The 17,505-nt window shown below is 35.8% G+C and overlaps 2 protein-coding genes across 2 annotated transcripts in view; one reads left to right on the top strand and one right to left on the bottom strand.

The window, feature by feature from the left end:
• LOC134794194 (max dimerization protein 1-like) overlaps positions 1-17,505 on the bottom strand; it is a 621,339-nt gene that overhangs the window by 69,540 nt on the left and 534,294 nt on the right. The gene's annotated exons all lie outside the window — the stretch shown is intronic.
• The window catches only part of LOC134794161 (uncharacterized), a 41,020-nt gene that overhangs the window by 602 nt on the left and 22,913 nt on the right, over positions 1-17,505 (top strand). The window contains exons 2-8 of the mRNA XM_063765878.1: positions 135-205; positions 900-2,759; positions 2,932-3,014; positions 3,726-3,786; positions 4,443-4,629; positions 8,505-8,681; positions 13,314-13,434. Of these exons, the coding sequence (XP_063621948.1) occupies positions 135-205; positions 900-2,759; positions 2,932-3,014; positions 3,726-3,786; positions 4,443-4,629; positions 8,505-8,681; positions 13,314-13,434 (2,560 nt within the window). The remainder of the gene's footprint in view (positions 1-134; positions 206-899; positions 2,760-2,931; positions 3,015-3,725; positions 3,787-4,442; positions 4,630-8,504; positions 8,682-13,313; positions 13,435-17,505) is intronic.

Below are 17,505 nucleotides of genomic sequence, written 5' to 3'. Positions count from 1 at the left end.
GTTTCATGGTGGGTTACAAAAGTCCAGGAAATACTTAACTAAACTAGGTATATTTTTAAAAGTAAAACTTAGTTGATAAATTATATATCTGCATACAAAAAAATCCCTTATTTAATCTGTTGCTTTTATTTTAGACCAACTAAGACTTATGCCAAAAAGAAAACCAGAAAAGTGAACAAATACAACTATTCCAGTAGTGAAAGTGGTAAGCATTTTTAAACACAGGACCTTCTTTTTATAGCAGCTTTGGTTTCATAGGAAAGCGGCGGCCAATTGGTTTCCTAGGAAACCAAAGCTTAAGATCAATGTGGAGAAGACCGTCTATAAGGGAAGATCGTCTACAGGCCCTTTCCTTGCTTTTGACATTGCATTTGTACCATGCCCCACTTACATAAGGTCGGTAGAGCAGGAGTGAAGCTCTTCCTTTCTGACTATGTTTGAGCAATGTACATGTACAAATGTGAGAGTTTATTGCACTTCTTGCCCTATGACAGTCTACCCTGCAATAAATGTTATAAGATGAAGTTGATTGAAATATCTCTGAATTATTCTACTTATGTCGTAAATTTAAAAGTTTGTATATTTGATTGAAGAGGTTGGAAACTACAAGATAAAGTTGTGGGTTTAGCCTTGTCTTGCCCACCATACTCAGTTTAAGCCATTGAAATTTAAACCAAATTATGTAGAAAATAGAGTTAATTTTCCTTTGTTTCACCTTTTAAGTAAAAACCAAGAAGTTTGTGTAAACCAGTGTAAACTCAAACTATCCAAGCTTTTTATTAATATCTTGCTAAAAATGGAATATGTCCTTTATAAATCACATTGGACAGGACAAGGTTAGGCTATTTATAAGTACAAACTCTAAATTATATTTTAGTGAATGATGTTTTCGTTTGCAGAAATTGATAAAGAAAATGAAACCAGCAACATATCTACAAATATAACTGATATTGGCGCACACAAACTAATAGTAGAGAAAGATGTTCCTAGCAGCCCTAAGTTCCAGGATGAATCTATTAACAAAATAGTCCAAAACTTATCTATATTTAACAAAATTAACAATTTAAATAGTTCTGGCAGTCCAGTTATATCATTCAATAAAAATGTAACTAGGAAAAGAACTAAGCCATCAACTCAACAATTACAATCAACAGTACTAGAAAAATCTGTTCTAAGTAGCACACCATTCAAAAATATTAGAACTGCAACATCCATTTACAAGCTATCACCAATTTCTAGACTTAGTTGTGGCACAAGTCCAAATTATGGGACTATAATTGAAGAAAAGGTTGTGGGGGATGATCTAAAGTCCCCTTGTAGTAAAAGACCAGTACCAACTGTATTTAATGTAGATAAAAGTGATGTATCTGATATTAGTGTAATAGAAAATAACAAGACTGAACAAGAACTAAATGTAAACAAAGAAGAGGAAGAAGAATCAAAAAATGTTGAGAGTCTAGAGTGTGTATCTGTCCTTAGTGACAGCTTAAATGAATCAGATATGAATATTTCTTTAGGTGACTCTAAACCTAGTGAAGTATTCTTAGGGTTCAGTTGTGTCAATAATGAAGTTGACAAATTAAAAAAACTATATAATGAAATAATTGATATTAGTAAACTAGATGGTAATGATTCTATGAATGTAAATACAAGTGTTTCTATGAATGATTCACAATTAGAGGTATCACTAGGCGGATCTAAGCCCAGTGAACTATTTTTTGGATTCAGTGTTTGTGAACAAAATGATAAAACGGTTAACCCCAGACAAACTTCACATAACAGTACTGAGACAGATGAAAGTAAAAGCAGTGTATCTGTAGACTCACAATATAATGCATCTTTATATGATACTTGCAGTAGTGATAATGAAGACATTAATGATACTGAATCAAACGAAGTATTCAAAGAACCCGTTATCAGTCTTACAAAAATGAATGATTCAGTTTTCTATAAGTACTATGACAAAATGTGTACAAATGTGTCAGATCACTCTGCTGATGAAGAAATTGTTGAACAAAAGTCTAGAAGTAGTCAAAAGCATAATTTGTCCAATAATAATGATATGGATGAAAAGAGTGATAATTTAGATTCTGATGACTTTTCCAATTCAGATCAACATATAAAGGCAAAATGTGATAGTTCAAATACAGAAATTGATGAAGACAGTGTTTCACCACAAGAAACAGACAATGAATCAGATATATCCATATCTGACGACTTGGAATCTAACAGCAATGATGATGGTGAAGTCAGATGCTTTGTTAACACGAGAAGAAAAGTTACGATAAAAAGTAACTCTACAAAATCCAGCTCAAATGATTCTAGTAGTGTTAGTAGTGAATGTAATATGACTGTACTTAGTAGAAGTAAAGTGATTGTAAATAGTCCTAATAATATTAAAACAGATGAAAATGAGTTACAGACTGAAGAATGTTTTGAGAAAGATGTAAATAACTTGTATGAAGATGCAATTAATTTAGATTCTGATGAAATAGAAGAAACTAAAGATGTACATAGACAATCTTTTGTCACTACTAGAAAGTCTTCCAGGAAATTTAGTGTAATTCCAGACAGTCCTGCAGATAAGCCAGCAATAGTTCTTCAACCAGGCAAAAAATGGGAAAGATCTCTTAGTATTTATAGAAGAATGACTATGTTGAATGATCATTTTGATAGATCTGTTTTAGAAGAAGAGCTTTTAAATAGTAAAGGACGGAAATACAGGGAGAGTGTTATCAATACAATGGAAATGCAAGAAGGTAAAAATATTTCTAAACTTTTTTGAATTTTAACTGTCAACAAACTAAGAAAAAAAGTTATTCATTCAAGTCAACTTGACACATCCAACCAAAGTTTCAGTGTAATGTCAGGTTGGTAATTTATTGAGATTATTTTAAATTAAATTTGATTGTAACTGATTTTATTTTTTAGGTTGCCTACACAATGAATCAATCAGCAGTCGCAGAAGTACACTTGTGGCTAAGCCTTGCAGGTCGACCATAGTGCTTATAAAAGTGAGTAGTGTTTAAAAATCTATTTACATTTTTTTTTTTTTCAAATGTTATGCTGATGAACTAAAAGCTATGAAAAATCACGCGGAAGTTAAATTCAGACTCCAAAGCCGTTGTTTATTCTTATGACTTTGGGGAATAATACTGCCGTATTATATTTTCCATTGTCTGTTATATTATAAAGTAGGTACCAAGCTAGTAAAAAGTGGCGATGTCTTAATATAATAATCTGCGCGGAGCACGTCTACACTGGCCGTATTGTGCGCGAGGAAATTGCCTCGCGCGTATGCTCGCTCTGTGTGGGCCCGGCTAGTGATTAAGTCATTCATCACTGTATTCACTGTATTTTGAAGAGCGTGTGCAGATCTTTCGACACCTCCACAGAAGAAATAATAGTAAGAGATATCGTAGGGAGAAAGAGATATCGCTGTCTCCCTCTTACTTATGGGTGCGTCCCACAACGACCTTGGTGCGGTGCGATAGTGTATTAGCTACTTAAGGAAGTCAAGTGGTGCCAACCCTAATAATGGCTCGGAGCAATGCTGAGCCGAACGGAGCCGAGTTCGACCGAAGTCAGAAGTGTCTCCCCACTGACACCTCGCCTGGTCAATCATTTCTGCTGCTGACTGAACCTATTTCAACTTTATTGCACGATATAAAAATTTACAAATACGTACACGGGACTTAATAAACTTCGGTTACACATTTTTTCAGGAACCTAATAATGCTCGAGCAAGCTTATGCAACAATACTACACTATATGACGACCTGAAAGGTAATTAAAATTATTTATGTAAATTTATACCAGATATAAAAAAAACTATCCTAGCATACTTTGCAAACGCGCAAGATTATATTATTTTACTATAGTAACATTAACGAGCGGCCATTGGTCCGCATCACCCGTCCCGCTTCCGCTACCTTTCTCAACCGCTACGGCACCCCGCGACCCCGCGGGGCCCTCACCTCACCTCTCTTCTCACCTCACCACAAAACGGCTTCGTCGCGGACGGAAGACGCTAGTCTTTGTCCATACGTTTTAATTTTTTTTATTTTAACTTGCGCAATTTCTACGTTTTGTAGTGCGATAATCTCTATTACAGTTTAATAGTGAATAATAAACTTTTGACAAGTGCAAATCGTTGTTGTTGTACATAAATCAATTGACTTTGACTGCCATTCATTATCCCTAACGGGATAAAAGCTTGGTTCTGCGCCTTTGTTCGTTAAAAAGTGTCGAAAGCCAAGTGCATGCATCTTTTCCTGCAAGACTCAGGTTAGTAATTAGGGTAATAATTACAGAAAAAGTGTTTTTTAGTGGCATGTTCTGGTTTCTACGTAATACGATTACGCATAGGGAAAGTCCGTCATGCCTACTTCCTTGTGTGTCACGCGTGCGATGCGACCTTAAACAAATGCTCTTGTTTTTAGGTTTCCTCAGCGACGATTGTGATGATACCGTTGTCGAACTATCGAAACTGTCGATTGTTGACTCTGACCACGAAGTCACAGTGGTAGAGAAGCTACATGAAGATCGTTCGACGACCGCAAGGGACTACGTTCTGAGGCGCTGCAACCAAACGGAGGCGATTCTGTTTGATGAATGCTATCCAGATACGTAAGTATACTAACCGTTATTATTTACGCCCTTTTCTATTTCGTACATCGATATGCGAAATGTGTTTTACTTTCCCCGTTTCACTTGGCAGTGATGATGGTAGATTGTTTTGCAATACGTCGTTATGTAGGTGTAGTGTAAACATGCTCTCAAGAAATCTGAGGTTATTGGACAACCTTAAATAACCTTTAGACAGAACTGTCTACCTACTTGATAAATAAATAAGTAGGAATAATTTCTGAATATCTGTGTCCTCTACCACAGAATAATATCCACAACCTACACACTTGAAGATGCTAACAATGATCTCTGTCTAAGTATAAATCTCTTCAAAAAACCCTGTTTAATACATTCACATGTTTCTATTTGCTGTAACCTACATTTTTAAGTGAACATGTATATTATTGTGTATTGTTAGTAAATACAAACACTACTTTCTCCAAAAGGCGGCATTGTAATGTTCATGCTTGAATTATGTATTGTCCTTCATCATTTTTTCATGTTTGTGTTCTGACCATTGTTAGTATAGTTAGATCTGCCACTAATTTGAATGTGGAGCATGAACATAATAACTTTCACTACTGTTTTATGTCATCATTTAGTCAATATAAAAAGTTCACTCTGTCATCGATTGTGAATTTAGTTCACTAACATGAATTGTGTCGCTTAACTTCAAACTCGGGTATATCCATTCGACAAATATCTCTCAGCAAATATCTAACCTATTACCTTTTCTTAATACCCGATAGATTTACCCGAGTTTGAAGTTAAGCGACTCCATTTAGGTCACTGACGTGCAAATTCCAAGTCGTAATAGCTTTCCGAGAAAGATTAAGCCTCAAAACACTCATTGTGACGGAATTGAAACAATGAGTTACCTAGTTGCTGACATAACTTGTTGCTAATGTATGTATTTGGTACAAAACAGCCAGTTAATTGCTTGAATCCATTACCTAATTAGGTTTGCTAGGTGTGTTATTACAATATTAGAGAATAATATTCCCGTAGGAATATTATGTGAACTAATAATTAAGTTTAATTTTTAAATTACAACATTAGGTCAACAAAATCGAGTCCTTAGTTCCCGGCAAGTTTTTTCTTAAGGATCATTGATCCTTCTTAATCATCTCATTATGGGGAAATCCAAGAATGCATAGTGACATCATTGAAGAGTTGTATGTGATGAAAATAAAATGTATAACTTATGTCCATTGTCAATTTTTCAATACATAACCTAGTTTATTCAGCCTTGTAATGACAATAAAAAATGTTTGCACCTAACTAGGTCAAAGTTGGTGCTACAATACTAACATTACATTCATTGTTGTGTTTATTATAAATATTATAATTGTCACTTTGGCATCCTGCAAAAACTATACTCTAAGTCATAATTAGATTCCAAAAAAAGTAAGACAATGTTGCCACTGCAATAATTTGTTTGTAAAATAGTAAATTCCTTTTTATAAATAAACACGCTAAGATAATTTATTTATTGGTAATTTTACTCCTACAATTTAAAAAAGTACTTTTACTTACTTATTTTTACATAAATACAAGACGCGCTAGTAAAAAGTGGCAACATTGTCTTCTTTTTTTGGAATCTAATTATGATTTAGAGTTTATAAGGGCCACGGGGCTATTCATAAATTACGTCATTTCAAATTGGGGGGGCGGGGGTCTGGACATCGGATAATGGTAGCATGACGTAGGAGGAAACGGGGCCATTCGAAGCATGAAAAATCGTCAAAAATAGATGACGTAATTTATGAACAGCCCCCATGCTGTGTCTGTCTGTCCATTATGACAGTGGTATCTCACTCTTTTTGTCACTACAAAAAGTGACAAATTATTACACAACAACACAACCAAGATTGTTGTGTTGTGTCATTTTTATTAGGGTTCCGTACCCAAAGGGTAGAACGGGACCCTACTACTAAGACTTCGCTGTCCGTCCGTCCGTCTGTCTGTCACCAGGCTGTATCTCACGAACCGTGATAGCTAGACAGTTGAAATTTTCACAGATGATGTATTTCTGTTGCCGCTATAACAACAAATACTAAAAACAGAATAAAATAAAGATTTAAATGGGGCTCCCATACAACAAACGTGATTTTTGACCAAAGTTAAGCAACGTCGGGCGTGGTCAGTACTTGGATGGGTGACCGTTTTTTTTTTGCATTTTTCCGTTTTTTTTTTGCATTATGGTACGGAACCCTTGGTGCGCGAGCCCGACTCGCACTTGCCCGGTTTTTTTATTATTTGCTGGTTTCTTTTAGTGAAGTAATTAATTGAATTGTGGTCAAATTTAAAAGGCCCTGATTGAAATTTAATTTTCAAAGGAATATTTTTAATGTTTTTCTAAGAGTAATTTTATAAATGTCCATTACAATTTAAAATGAAATCAAATGCAGCATTTTTTTTTTAATACTTGTTTCCATAAACAGGACTTTGATTTGATATGCCATTGCTACTAGAAAAAAATGGGATTCAAGTATAGCTCCATCTTGTTTTTGTTATTGTAAAGCTAAAGTAGTTTAGACAGTCAGCTGACGTTAGCATAGCTAGGTTCATTGTAGTTTATTTGCAGCGTCCTCCGACTAAGGTGAAAAAACTGTGTAAACAGATGGAGATGAGTCAAACCTTCACTATCATCTTTATTTATCCTGTATATTCGTATATTGCGTGGTATGGGTTTTTCACACAATATTTAGAACATAATTGTCTATCTTAAAACTAAAGAATTATCTGAAATATTTGAATTAATTATTTTATCTCAGCTAAAGAATTTGACTTGACTTGGGCTTTTACTGTTAGTACAAAAATGACACATTATGTTATGAATAGCTGGTCGTACACCAGCTATTCATAACATAACGTGTCTATATAATTTTGCAGCTCGGTGTACTACTTAGAAGCTTAATTTCGTTATTGTTTTTTACATGAAAAGTCAGGAATATTAAGTTTTTTTTTTGTGAACCCTATAACTCTTTTTTCTGTTTATATTTCACTCATTTCAGTTATAATAAAAATAATCAATGAATTTTAGCTTTCTAGTCTAAAATCTTAAAAAAAAAACAAATAAATATTCAGTTTGTACCTTCAATTTATTCCTTAGAATTCTTGGCCTACGTTATACCGACAATAGAACATTTACATTACGTAAACCTTACAAACTACTAACGAGTTCTTTACATTTATTGTTCTCCTTATCATCAATCTAGTAGCATTTAAAACGCTCATCCAAGCATAGACAATGTGCATTCATCACTTTCATTAACGGTGCGTTGAAAAAGGATGGAAAGTCGTTATGTCGTTAACACCTGTTCCCGTTTACATTTTGAGAGGGAAGCGAACCATAGAGCATTTATTTCTATTGCATATCTCTCCACGCTTTTTGCCTCGAAACCGGAAAAGGGCGTTGTATTTGAATATGAAAGGGTAAATTGTCGGTTCTTAATGAAAAAAAAACTTCAATGTATTCTCCAAATCTATGGTAATTAAGGGTTATTTATCAATCACTATCATTCACATTTGTATTTTGAAATAATTTCTACTACAGAAATACCTTTAGATTTTATTTTCTACCACTATTGCAAAATACATAATGCTAGCTCTTAATAAATATATAATATAAAGCACTGTTTTCTACGAATGCATGCTCAAACTGTACAAAATAAGCCTCACTTTCTGTTATATCGAATTACTAATCCATTTCAAGGGCCGGTTGCATCAACCGCATTTGACGGACTGGTTAGAATACTTAGAATACCAGGGTTAAATTTGATATGCAAGATATTGTACTCACTGTCCCTGCTACAACCTAAAAAATTACCATTTAAATCTACACAGATCCTAAAACTCCCATACGTTTTCAGGGCCCTGAAGAATTGCCACAAGATCGGCGAGGGTGTCTATGGGGAGGTGTTCCTTTGGCGAGCCCGCGATGGCCGTGCGCGTGTTATGAAGATAGTACCAGTCGCAGGCGATATCAAGGTCAATGGAGAGCACCAGAAGGACTTTCACGAGATCATATCCGAGATTGTGATTGCTATGTAAGTTTCACTGTTTTATCCTCATGAGTAACTACAGTGGCGCCCAACTTATTGTTATGAAGATAGTACCAGCTACAGTCGCCAAGGGCACAGGAAGAACACCAGAATTATTATTATTTTATTTTCTTTATTTGTCCGACTGTTGTGTCCCACTGCTGGGCAAATGCCGCCCTCTCTTACTTCCACGCGTCTCGTTCTATAGCAATATTAGGCCAATCTTTCGTCAAGACGTCAAGATCGTGCGGCCATCTCCTTCGAGGTCTGCCGTGACGCCGCACTATGTTTGGTGTGCTCTCGGTAGTTTTCTTGGCCCACAAGTCGTTTGGCATACGGCAGATGTGTCCAGCCCAGTCTCATTTAAGCTTAGCGGCTGTCAGGGTTTGGTTTTGATGCGCAAGATGGAATTTCTGATTCTGTCAGTCAATTTGACACCGAGTATACTGCGCTCGATCGCTCTCTGGCAAACTTTGAGCATTAGTCAAAGACCAGAATTATTATGATTGCTATATAATTCTTACCGTTATAATCGTAAATACCGCTCAGTTTTGAAAATCCTGCTTGGCTATAAGATAAATCACTACGATTTTTCCGAAGCGATTTTGTTGCTTTAGAGTATGGTTTGGCGCTTGTGTTGTGATAGTAGTTTCACAAAGTTAGTTTTAGAGTAGGCGTGCAATATGTCCTTCTGTACGCCTTACAAACCATTGCGTTAACGTAAAACGAAGGTCTAGTTGTAGTACCAACATTGTGCAATCGTGCTAAAGTATGGAAAGCTTCAGAAACAAGTCAAAATATATTCGCTTTGAATGTAATACATAAATATTGTCCTTTAAAAGCCTTTTAAATATGTATAAATATCATAATCAAGATACCTAGAAACGAGAAAAAAAGACTACGTTAGCAGAGCTCAAATATTGAACCTCGTTGAAAGTTATAGGTACAGTCAACTGTAAAAATAGGGGCAAAGGCTGACATAAGAGTTATGGGACATATTTTTGAGATGATTTGTACACCATATTTTTACAGTTGACTGTACCTACCTACTAACTTTTTTAGCTTCACGCTACCTAATTAAATGTCAGAAATCTAAAGCAACATGTCTCGCAAAAGTGTCTTATAACTGACAATCCTAATATACTCGGAACGTAACCTTATACACCTTCAAAATCACGCATTCCCACATGGACCAACGTCATCACCAAAATTCATATAATTTCCTAGAATTGAATACATACCGGCTGTTATTATTCAACATGCGAGTTGAATACCCTAACCAGATTACTATGACCTCTAGATTTGTAACCAAACAACCGCTGAGGGCGTACCGCAAACATAGAAAAATCGAAATCGTTGTCTGCGTCTCTGTCGCTCGTATACGCAAGAGCAATAGAGAGGCAGATCACGATATTTGAGATGAATTTGACTAGTGGGTGGACAAAATTCACCTGAATCACCAGCTCGACATCGAAATTCGTATCTCCATCACTGTCGTTCTTCTACAATCGGTAGAGACGGAGAATCGATTCGACTCGCGTTGTAGAAGTAATAAAACGTGCCGGTGCTTATTCGCCCGGCACGCGAGTGTGACTCATACCTAGACCGACGTGAAAGATAAGTCACGGACATGATGTAATGCGAGTAATACCTACAAAAAAGCTACGCCATTGCCCATTGTCCATACTTAACTATTCGTAAAGGCTATTGCAAAGATATACGATCCACCGGTCAGAGTGGGAGTAAGCCAGGAAATTAGAAAGGAACAAAAGATGCGGTGCGCCGCGTGAAACTTGCGACGGAACACATGGCCATTGGGCGGGTTTTTAACATCTCATTTTTGTATCAGGTTATTATTACTTTAAAAATTTAGCTAGTCAAATCACTTGGCCATATCCCTAGCTATTATAATATGTACTGCTGTTGTATGCAGGGTAATTATAGTATAGTTTCCGTGTAATTTTTTTCATGACATTTTCCCTTGATTAAAACGTGTAAAAATACAAAATAAAAACTACAATTTTGCTTCGTCAAGTCTCTTATATTGCTGTTACAATAATGAAATCTATCATCGGCCGACAGCTTTTCACTCAAATGCCACATTCCTTGCTACATTTGATACCTTATTTATTAAAATGCCGTATATTATTTAAAACTCGTACCGAGATACGGCCTTTTAGCTTAGCGCAGCAGTAACAACCAATCCTTTCACTTGCTGTTATTATTATTATAGTAACTCAATACGTAATATGTCAGTAAGTCTGACTCATGGCATTATGCTTTTTATCTCATTTACACTGTACGTAATAACTCCGAATGACTCGTTGGTTGTTGGTATCGACATTGAGAAGTGAGAGCAAATTTGTTTTAGTATTTTTTAAACGGTTTGATAACAGTCAAACATTCAAGCTTTGTGGAAGTTTTTTCTACTTCAAAGTGACTTAAGAGAGGACTAGAAAGTTTTATTTAATTATGTAGACCTAAAAACAAATTAAAACTAACAAAAATAAATTAAACTAAGAACTAAACTAAAACTACCTAAAAGTTTTATTTTGTTTGTAGAAAATAGAGTAAATATGTTCTAAAATATTGGACATCAATTTATGACTCTCTTTTTCGGGATCGTAGTCGACTAGGAACCCTTATAGTTTCGCCATGTCCATCTGCTTGTCCGAGGCTTTGCTTCGTGATCGTTAGTGCTATTTTAATTCTAACCATAATAAATATAACTGCTGAGCACCAAGAAGGTTTGAACTCAAGACCATCCTTGTTTTGTATTGTAATAGGGGTTAAAAGCATGGATGTAAGTAAAAAGAGGTAGATATGGTACCAGGCGCACGGTCGTGAGCCATCAAATATAGGTTCCGGAACCTATATTTAGTTAGTCGTATGGGTGACGGCAACATGTCAAGTTGTCAAAATCGTTGGACCAAATTTTAGTTTTGTCAACTATGAACGTCACACGTCTACATAAATAAAAGGTCATTGGTTAAAAGTATATAAACTAGATAAACATGAAAACTCTAAAATTTAACAACCTTGTATTCGAAAGCCTGTGCTCTAAATCACGTAATACCAGCCAAGATTTTTTACCACAATTCCAATACATTTTGATCACGATTGCGCAACCATCTGCGGTAAAATCTGTAACCGTAACCACTACACGTCAACTATAACGAATCCGTGAAGGGAGGAAATGGCTCCAAGTCTGATTAGCGTCACTCATTGTTATTTTGAAACGGTGTCCACTGCGTTGGTAACAAAAAAGACGTATTTTGGGACCGGTACCGTGACATACGGCTTTTTAGAAATAGCAGGCTATGTAATTTGTAGTTCGAATTCTTTTATATTCTCTCTAGTTCCCAGGGAATCCAGTAGTTTGTTTTGTAACTGTTTGAAAACGTGTTGAAAAAGATACATTCAAATTCGAAATTAAGTTGCTTGTTAGTAAAATTGCTTTAATAATGTTAGAATTCCATTTCTTGGAAATAATTTGGCCAGTAATTTGAGTTTCGCGTATTATATGTTGGTCCAGTTCTTTGTTCAAATATAACATATGTTTAAGTTTATTTAGAAGGGTATTGTTACTTGTAACAATCCTTAAAGGGCTTACGAACTACGAACTAGGTACATACGAGTATGTAGCACTGTGGTGCGATCAGAGGTTTTTGGATCAATTATCAAACAGTTTATTATTTATAAACTGTTTATGTAGGTAAATAGGATACACGGTTAATTACATTGCCGACTACTGAGGTAGAATTGGACCACGCTTAGGTTTCTTGCCAAGTGCTACGTCAAGTATGGAGGTTATAGTGATGTTCATACTACTAAGTTTGTGCAAAGTTAACGCGGTCAGAGATTACACAACAAACTATCAATTAAATACCCCAATACATTGCCGACTACTGAGGTAGAATTGGACCACGCTTAGGTTTCTTGCCAAGTGCTACGTCAAGTATGGAGGTTATAGTGATGTTCATACTACCAAGTTTGTGCAAAGTTAACGCGGTCAGAGATTACACAACAAACTATCAATTAAATACCCCAAATGTAAAGAAACTTGCATAGGTACGAGTTCAAAATTACCCTTTGTTTAGAACTAAAATTTAAGAGCCAACGGGAGTGGTCATTTCTCCATACAAACGTACTCCTCGTTTTCCTCCGTGGTTTTTGAAGCTAGAGCAATGATTTTTTCAACACAGATTAATATTGTCAATATCTGTGTCTGACCGTTTTGCTTTTTTTGATATTTTTGTTTTTTAAGGCGCTAGAGCCCTTCAAAAATGGCCAAAATGGCCTAATTGACTATGGCGCAATGAGAGGCGTGGCATTCAAAACTGATATCAATTAGCCAAAAAAGCAAAACGGTCCGACACAGATAATTTCATAATCATTTAGATTTCTAAATTTGGTTACGATTGGTTAAGTTTTGGAGGAGGAAACAGGAGTACGAAACCTCGATTTTTGAGGTTTTTTAGCAGGATTTTTCGCCTTGTCCTTATCGCACTATTTTTAGGTGCCGCTTCCGTTAGCGAGACGGGTATATTTACCTAAAATATTTAAAACTCAGCTCCTGTTTCGTCTTAAGTAATCTATTTTTGCTTGTAATTTAATTTTTAGTTTTTGTTGTTCTAGGGAATTGAGTGCACTGCGCACTCCTATAGCAGAATTGGAACGAGAATTTGATGAAGGAAAGACGGACATTGACACACTCGACTTGCACGCGATACAAAATGCTACTGACATTTTTAATGAGGTAAGTGCGCTATTGACCTTATTCCCTACTACAGTGAAAACTCCATATAACGTCACTCGATATAACGATTCACTCCCTATAACGTCGACAATTATTGGCTAAAACGTCCGGTCTCTTGAGTGTCGCTATATAGAGTTTACACTTTTATTCCTAATATGGTGAAGACCGGAATATAAAATTTATTGTAGGGAAGAGCGTCATAGGGAAATAACTTTCGTATTCATACGTACGTCGCTCAGACACAGTCTGTCAGTCAGGACAGAAGAGATTCGCTCCTGCTCTACCTACCTTCTCAATTCAATTCAATTCAATAATTTATTAATAAAATCACAGTTTTACACTTCATAATAATATTACAATAGGTACTTCTGTAAGTGGAATATGTGTACGTAAGAGTTGAAAGCGACGAAAGAGGTTCTAGACGGTCTTCTCCACATTAATTTGATAAAAACAGTTGTTTCAATAATTTATTAGTGGTTTTATAACGCGATAATGTTATTTGTGGAATCAGGAAGACATTTAATGTGTGATTTAATGCGTATTTGCGTGTCATCTATTTCTTTGGCGCGGAAGCGAGACTGGGTTTTTACGTTTATGTGAAATTTAAATATAGGTCTGGGTAACACAGTTGGGTTTATAGAAATACTTTTACCTTAACGTCTTACATAGCCAACAAGGATAAAATTCTTTAGAAATAACTTATGAAAACATTAATGAGTAACTCTTGATTAATGTATGATTAACCATTTGTAAACCGAATCTTTTACCAAGAACGATTACTGAACAAGGTTCATTATTTCAGTACTGGACATTGGCCAAACACAAACAGGTGCTTGTCTCTTCCCAAAACTTTTGGCTTTTTCCAATTCGGTCCGAGGCCGAATTTTACCTGCCGTCCCCTTTTTTGTACAATCTACCTGCGTTTTTTTGAAAGTTAATACTCAGGTACCTGTACCCTTTCTAATTTTCAAGGGGAGTTAATTTTCGAAATGAGCACAAACTATTATAGCTCTTAGCAACGTGGGTGGAAGGTTTATTATAGATTAATCTTGTCTTTTTAAGTATAATGTGCTCAGTCACGAACCCTATGTTGGAATAAATTAAGCAATAAACAGAGACATGCCTTTACATTTTGTTTTTTCATGTTAATTGTTAGGGCATTACATCAATCTAATGGCTTATGTTGTGCTTGTCTGTTTCTACATGAATTAACTAATGACTAGTGAACATTTTAACAAATATCGTGATTCCCTTTTGTGGTAAACGTCTATGTTTGCTGTCATACGTGAAAGGAGAACACGATAAATTAAGTTTCAAAATAGAAATATAAATGAGTAACATTCAGCCCAGCCTATTCTTTGGTTGTCATTCTACTTGATAATCTGAACTACATCTAATTTTTAGAAGTAAAAACAAATGTGCATATTAATTGTCAAGCGGACCCCAGGCTCATGGGAGCCAGGACAAAGCGAAGAAGATGATGATTGGATACAGATGATTGGATACTTTCTCATTTTTTCTCTATTCGTGAATTCGTGATGGACCCACTCTAGTATTTACTGATAAAAATAAGACTATTCAGATTCCAGGCTTTAAAGCATATCTTTATTTTCTATCGGTCGATAACCTGCCGAGTTCTGAGGTACCAGCATATCGAGTTGAGATCCTCTTTTTACACCACTTTTTTGTGCTCTCCATCACATTCTTACCGACACTGTTAACTGTCCATTCGTAAACCTTATCCCAACGATATAGAGTCTAACAAAGATCAGTTGATACGCTGTTAGTACAAGTAAGAGCAAGATTGCGCAACGAACGTGAATGTCCACGGGGGGTCTCAAGCTCCGTGACGTCACGCACCGGCCAATATCGATCAACGGTCAATAACGTAGTGGAAATTTTATTACCCAACGTATAATGTTCCTTCAATTGTAACAGTAACAACTGTCTGCTGGACCGTATGTCTTCCCAATAAAGGCTATGAATTGTCATTTAACAGTGAACGATAGTACGTTTTTTGTCATCACTGGTGGTGAAGCGTTGAATGATGGAATTCTCAGCCATAGTAAGCCGATGAGAATCGGCTCTATGCGGACACGACGGGCCTATAAATTCAAAGTTGACGAAGTACTGCCTCGTGGCTTTGAGCTGTAGAACTAGTGAACCTAAGGGCTTATTCAAAGAATTCTATTATTGTCGAACCTGCTCACAAAATTTTATGAGAATTGCATGAAAAGCGCGTCCTATAGAGGAGAACGGCCGACCGAACATGACGAACGAAAACTCTTCGCTCAGTCCAAAAGCATATCTTTACCTTCTTTCAAGGTAATCATACTCTAATTTAGGGAATAGGGGAGAGAGTACCAACTCCTATAGATCGGGTCTGAAAGAACGCGTAGCTGTTATTGTTGTAATACGAGTAAGCTCTCACCTAGAACCGCGCATCTTTTTCCTGTACTTTGTTTTGATTCGGTGACGTGTGCGTTTCTTGGATTTGCCTGTTTATTATTCCATTCAAAAGTGATGTTTGCGCATAAAATCGACTTTCGATTTGACTGGTCCTAAGTTGTTATAATAAAAAAGTTTTGACGATCGGTGTGGAGTAGTTAGTAGTGACCCTGCCGCCTGCTGGTAAGGACATTTATTTGTGAGACGAGTACAAGTCAATTTGTGTAAGGATGTCCTATAAAATGTATTTATCTATAAACCCTCGAATGCAATTTTATATATAATAATAATATATAATTAGGAAAGAACACGAAAGCTAATAACATCCTAATGAGGCCTATTGAAACAGGATATATTAACACTAAAATATTTACGAAATATTAAGAATTCATACACTTTGACCGCAATCAGCCAAGAAAATATTCAAAGCATTTCTTATATGAATCACCTCATTCATGTAGATAGCGTTATGTATTGCCAATTGATAAGCAAGTAGGCCAGACTTATCAACGCGAGACAGATATCTCTGTTCAAACTTACGATTTGTGTCCTTATTGGCCCACTAATGTAATTTAATTAAAATATAGTTTATATAATCCTTATTATAATCTTATAAATGCGAAAGTAACCCTGTCGGCCTGTCTGTTGTCTCTATAGGCACTCGTAAACGGCAGAAATTTTGTATGGGAATGGGAATAGATCCCGGAGAAGGACATATAGTGTAGTAAATGAAGCAAGTTGTTGTATGGAGACCCATGCATTAATTTCTCAGTCGATGAAATTTAGCTTGGTTATTGTATAGTATGAGCCGAGACTAACATTATAAATATCCAAAAAAAAAACACTCCTAAGTTAGGTAAAAACACAAATCTGATTATACATTGAACCGAGTAATTCCTCAGTCCAAAATTATTTTACAAAATAAGTTATTTGTATCAGTATGTGATACTAGAAAAAAATCTAAAAGTTTTGTCAAACATGAGAATATTTTTTTATGATACTTCCTTTTTTTGACGCTCATTTTCATCGGAAAATTGCTCTGTCATTTTTTTATTCTTATATGATCTTAGAATATAATTGGGCGCAGTGGGTAAAAAAATCCAAAAAAAATGCGTATCTAAAAGTATGTATTATAGAACTATTAAAAACTGAGAGTGGAAAATTTTTAGATTTTCATTTTGTAGGTATAAAACGGCAATAAAATGGCATTCCAGTGAAAAAATTAGACTGAGCAATTTTCCGGTCCAAGACACGCCAAAAATTTTTATTTTATTAATACTGGTATTTCTGCTGGGATATTTTTTTGATATTTCATATATTGTTGCAATACGTTACATGAATATGTCTGGTAAAGAAAGTTTGAACGGAGCATTTTTCCGTAAAAAGATATTAACGATTTAAGACTTTAGGTATTTACTTTAATTCTATGTCTTTCCCATCACGGAACAATGGTGTTCCGGACCTTTGGGAGGCGTGCGCGGAGCCGAAGCCAACACGTAGAGGCCCTTTTGACACTTTAATGAAATGTAAGGGGTACACCGAGCGGAGGCTGCCCTTGCCCGTGTCATGGGACGCACGCAGAGGCAGCACCCGCTAGGGTGTAAGGACTATTGAGAGTTGATG

This window comes from Cydia splendana, chromosome 10 (assembly GCF_910591565.1).
Source record: "Cydia splendana chromosome 10, ilCydSple1.2, whole genome shotgun sequence".
NCBI lineage: Eukaryota > Metazoa > Arthropoda > Insecta > Lepidoptera > Tortricidae > Cydia > Cydia splendana.
Note: the sequence above shows the minus strand (reverse complement) of the source record. Positions and strands in the feature narration are given on the sequence as shown.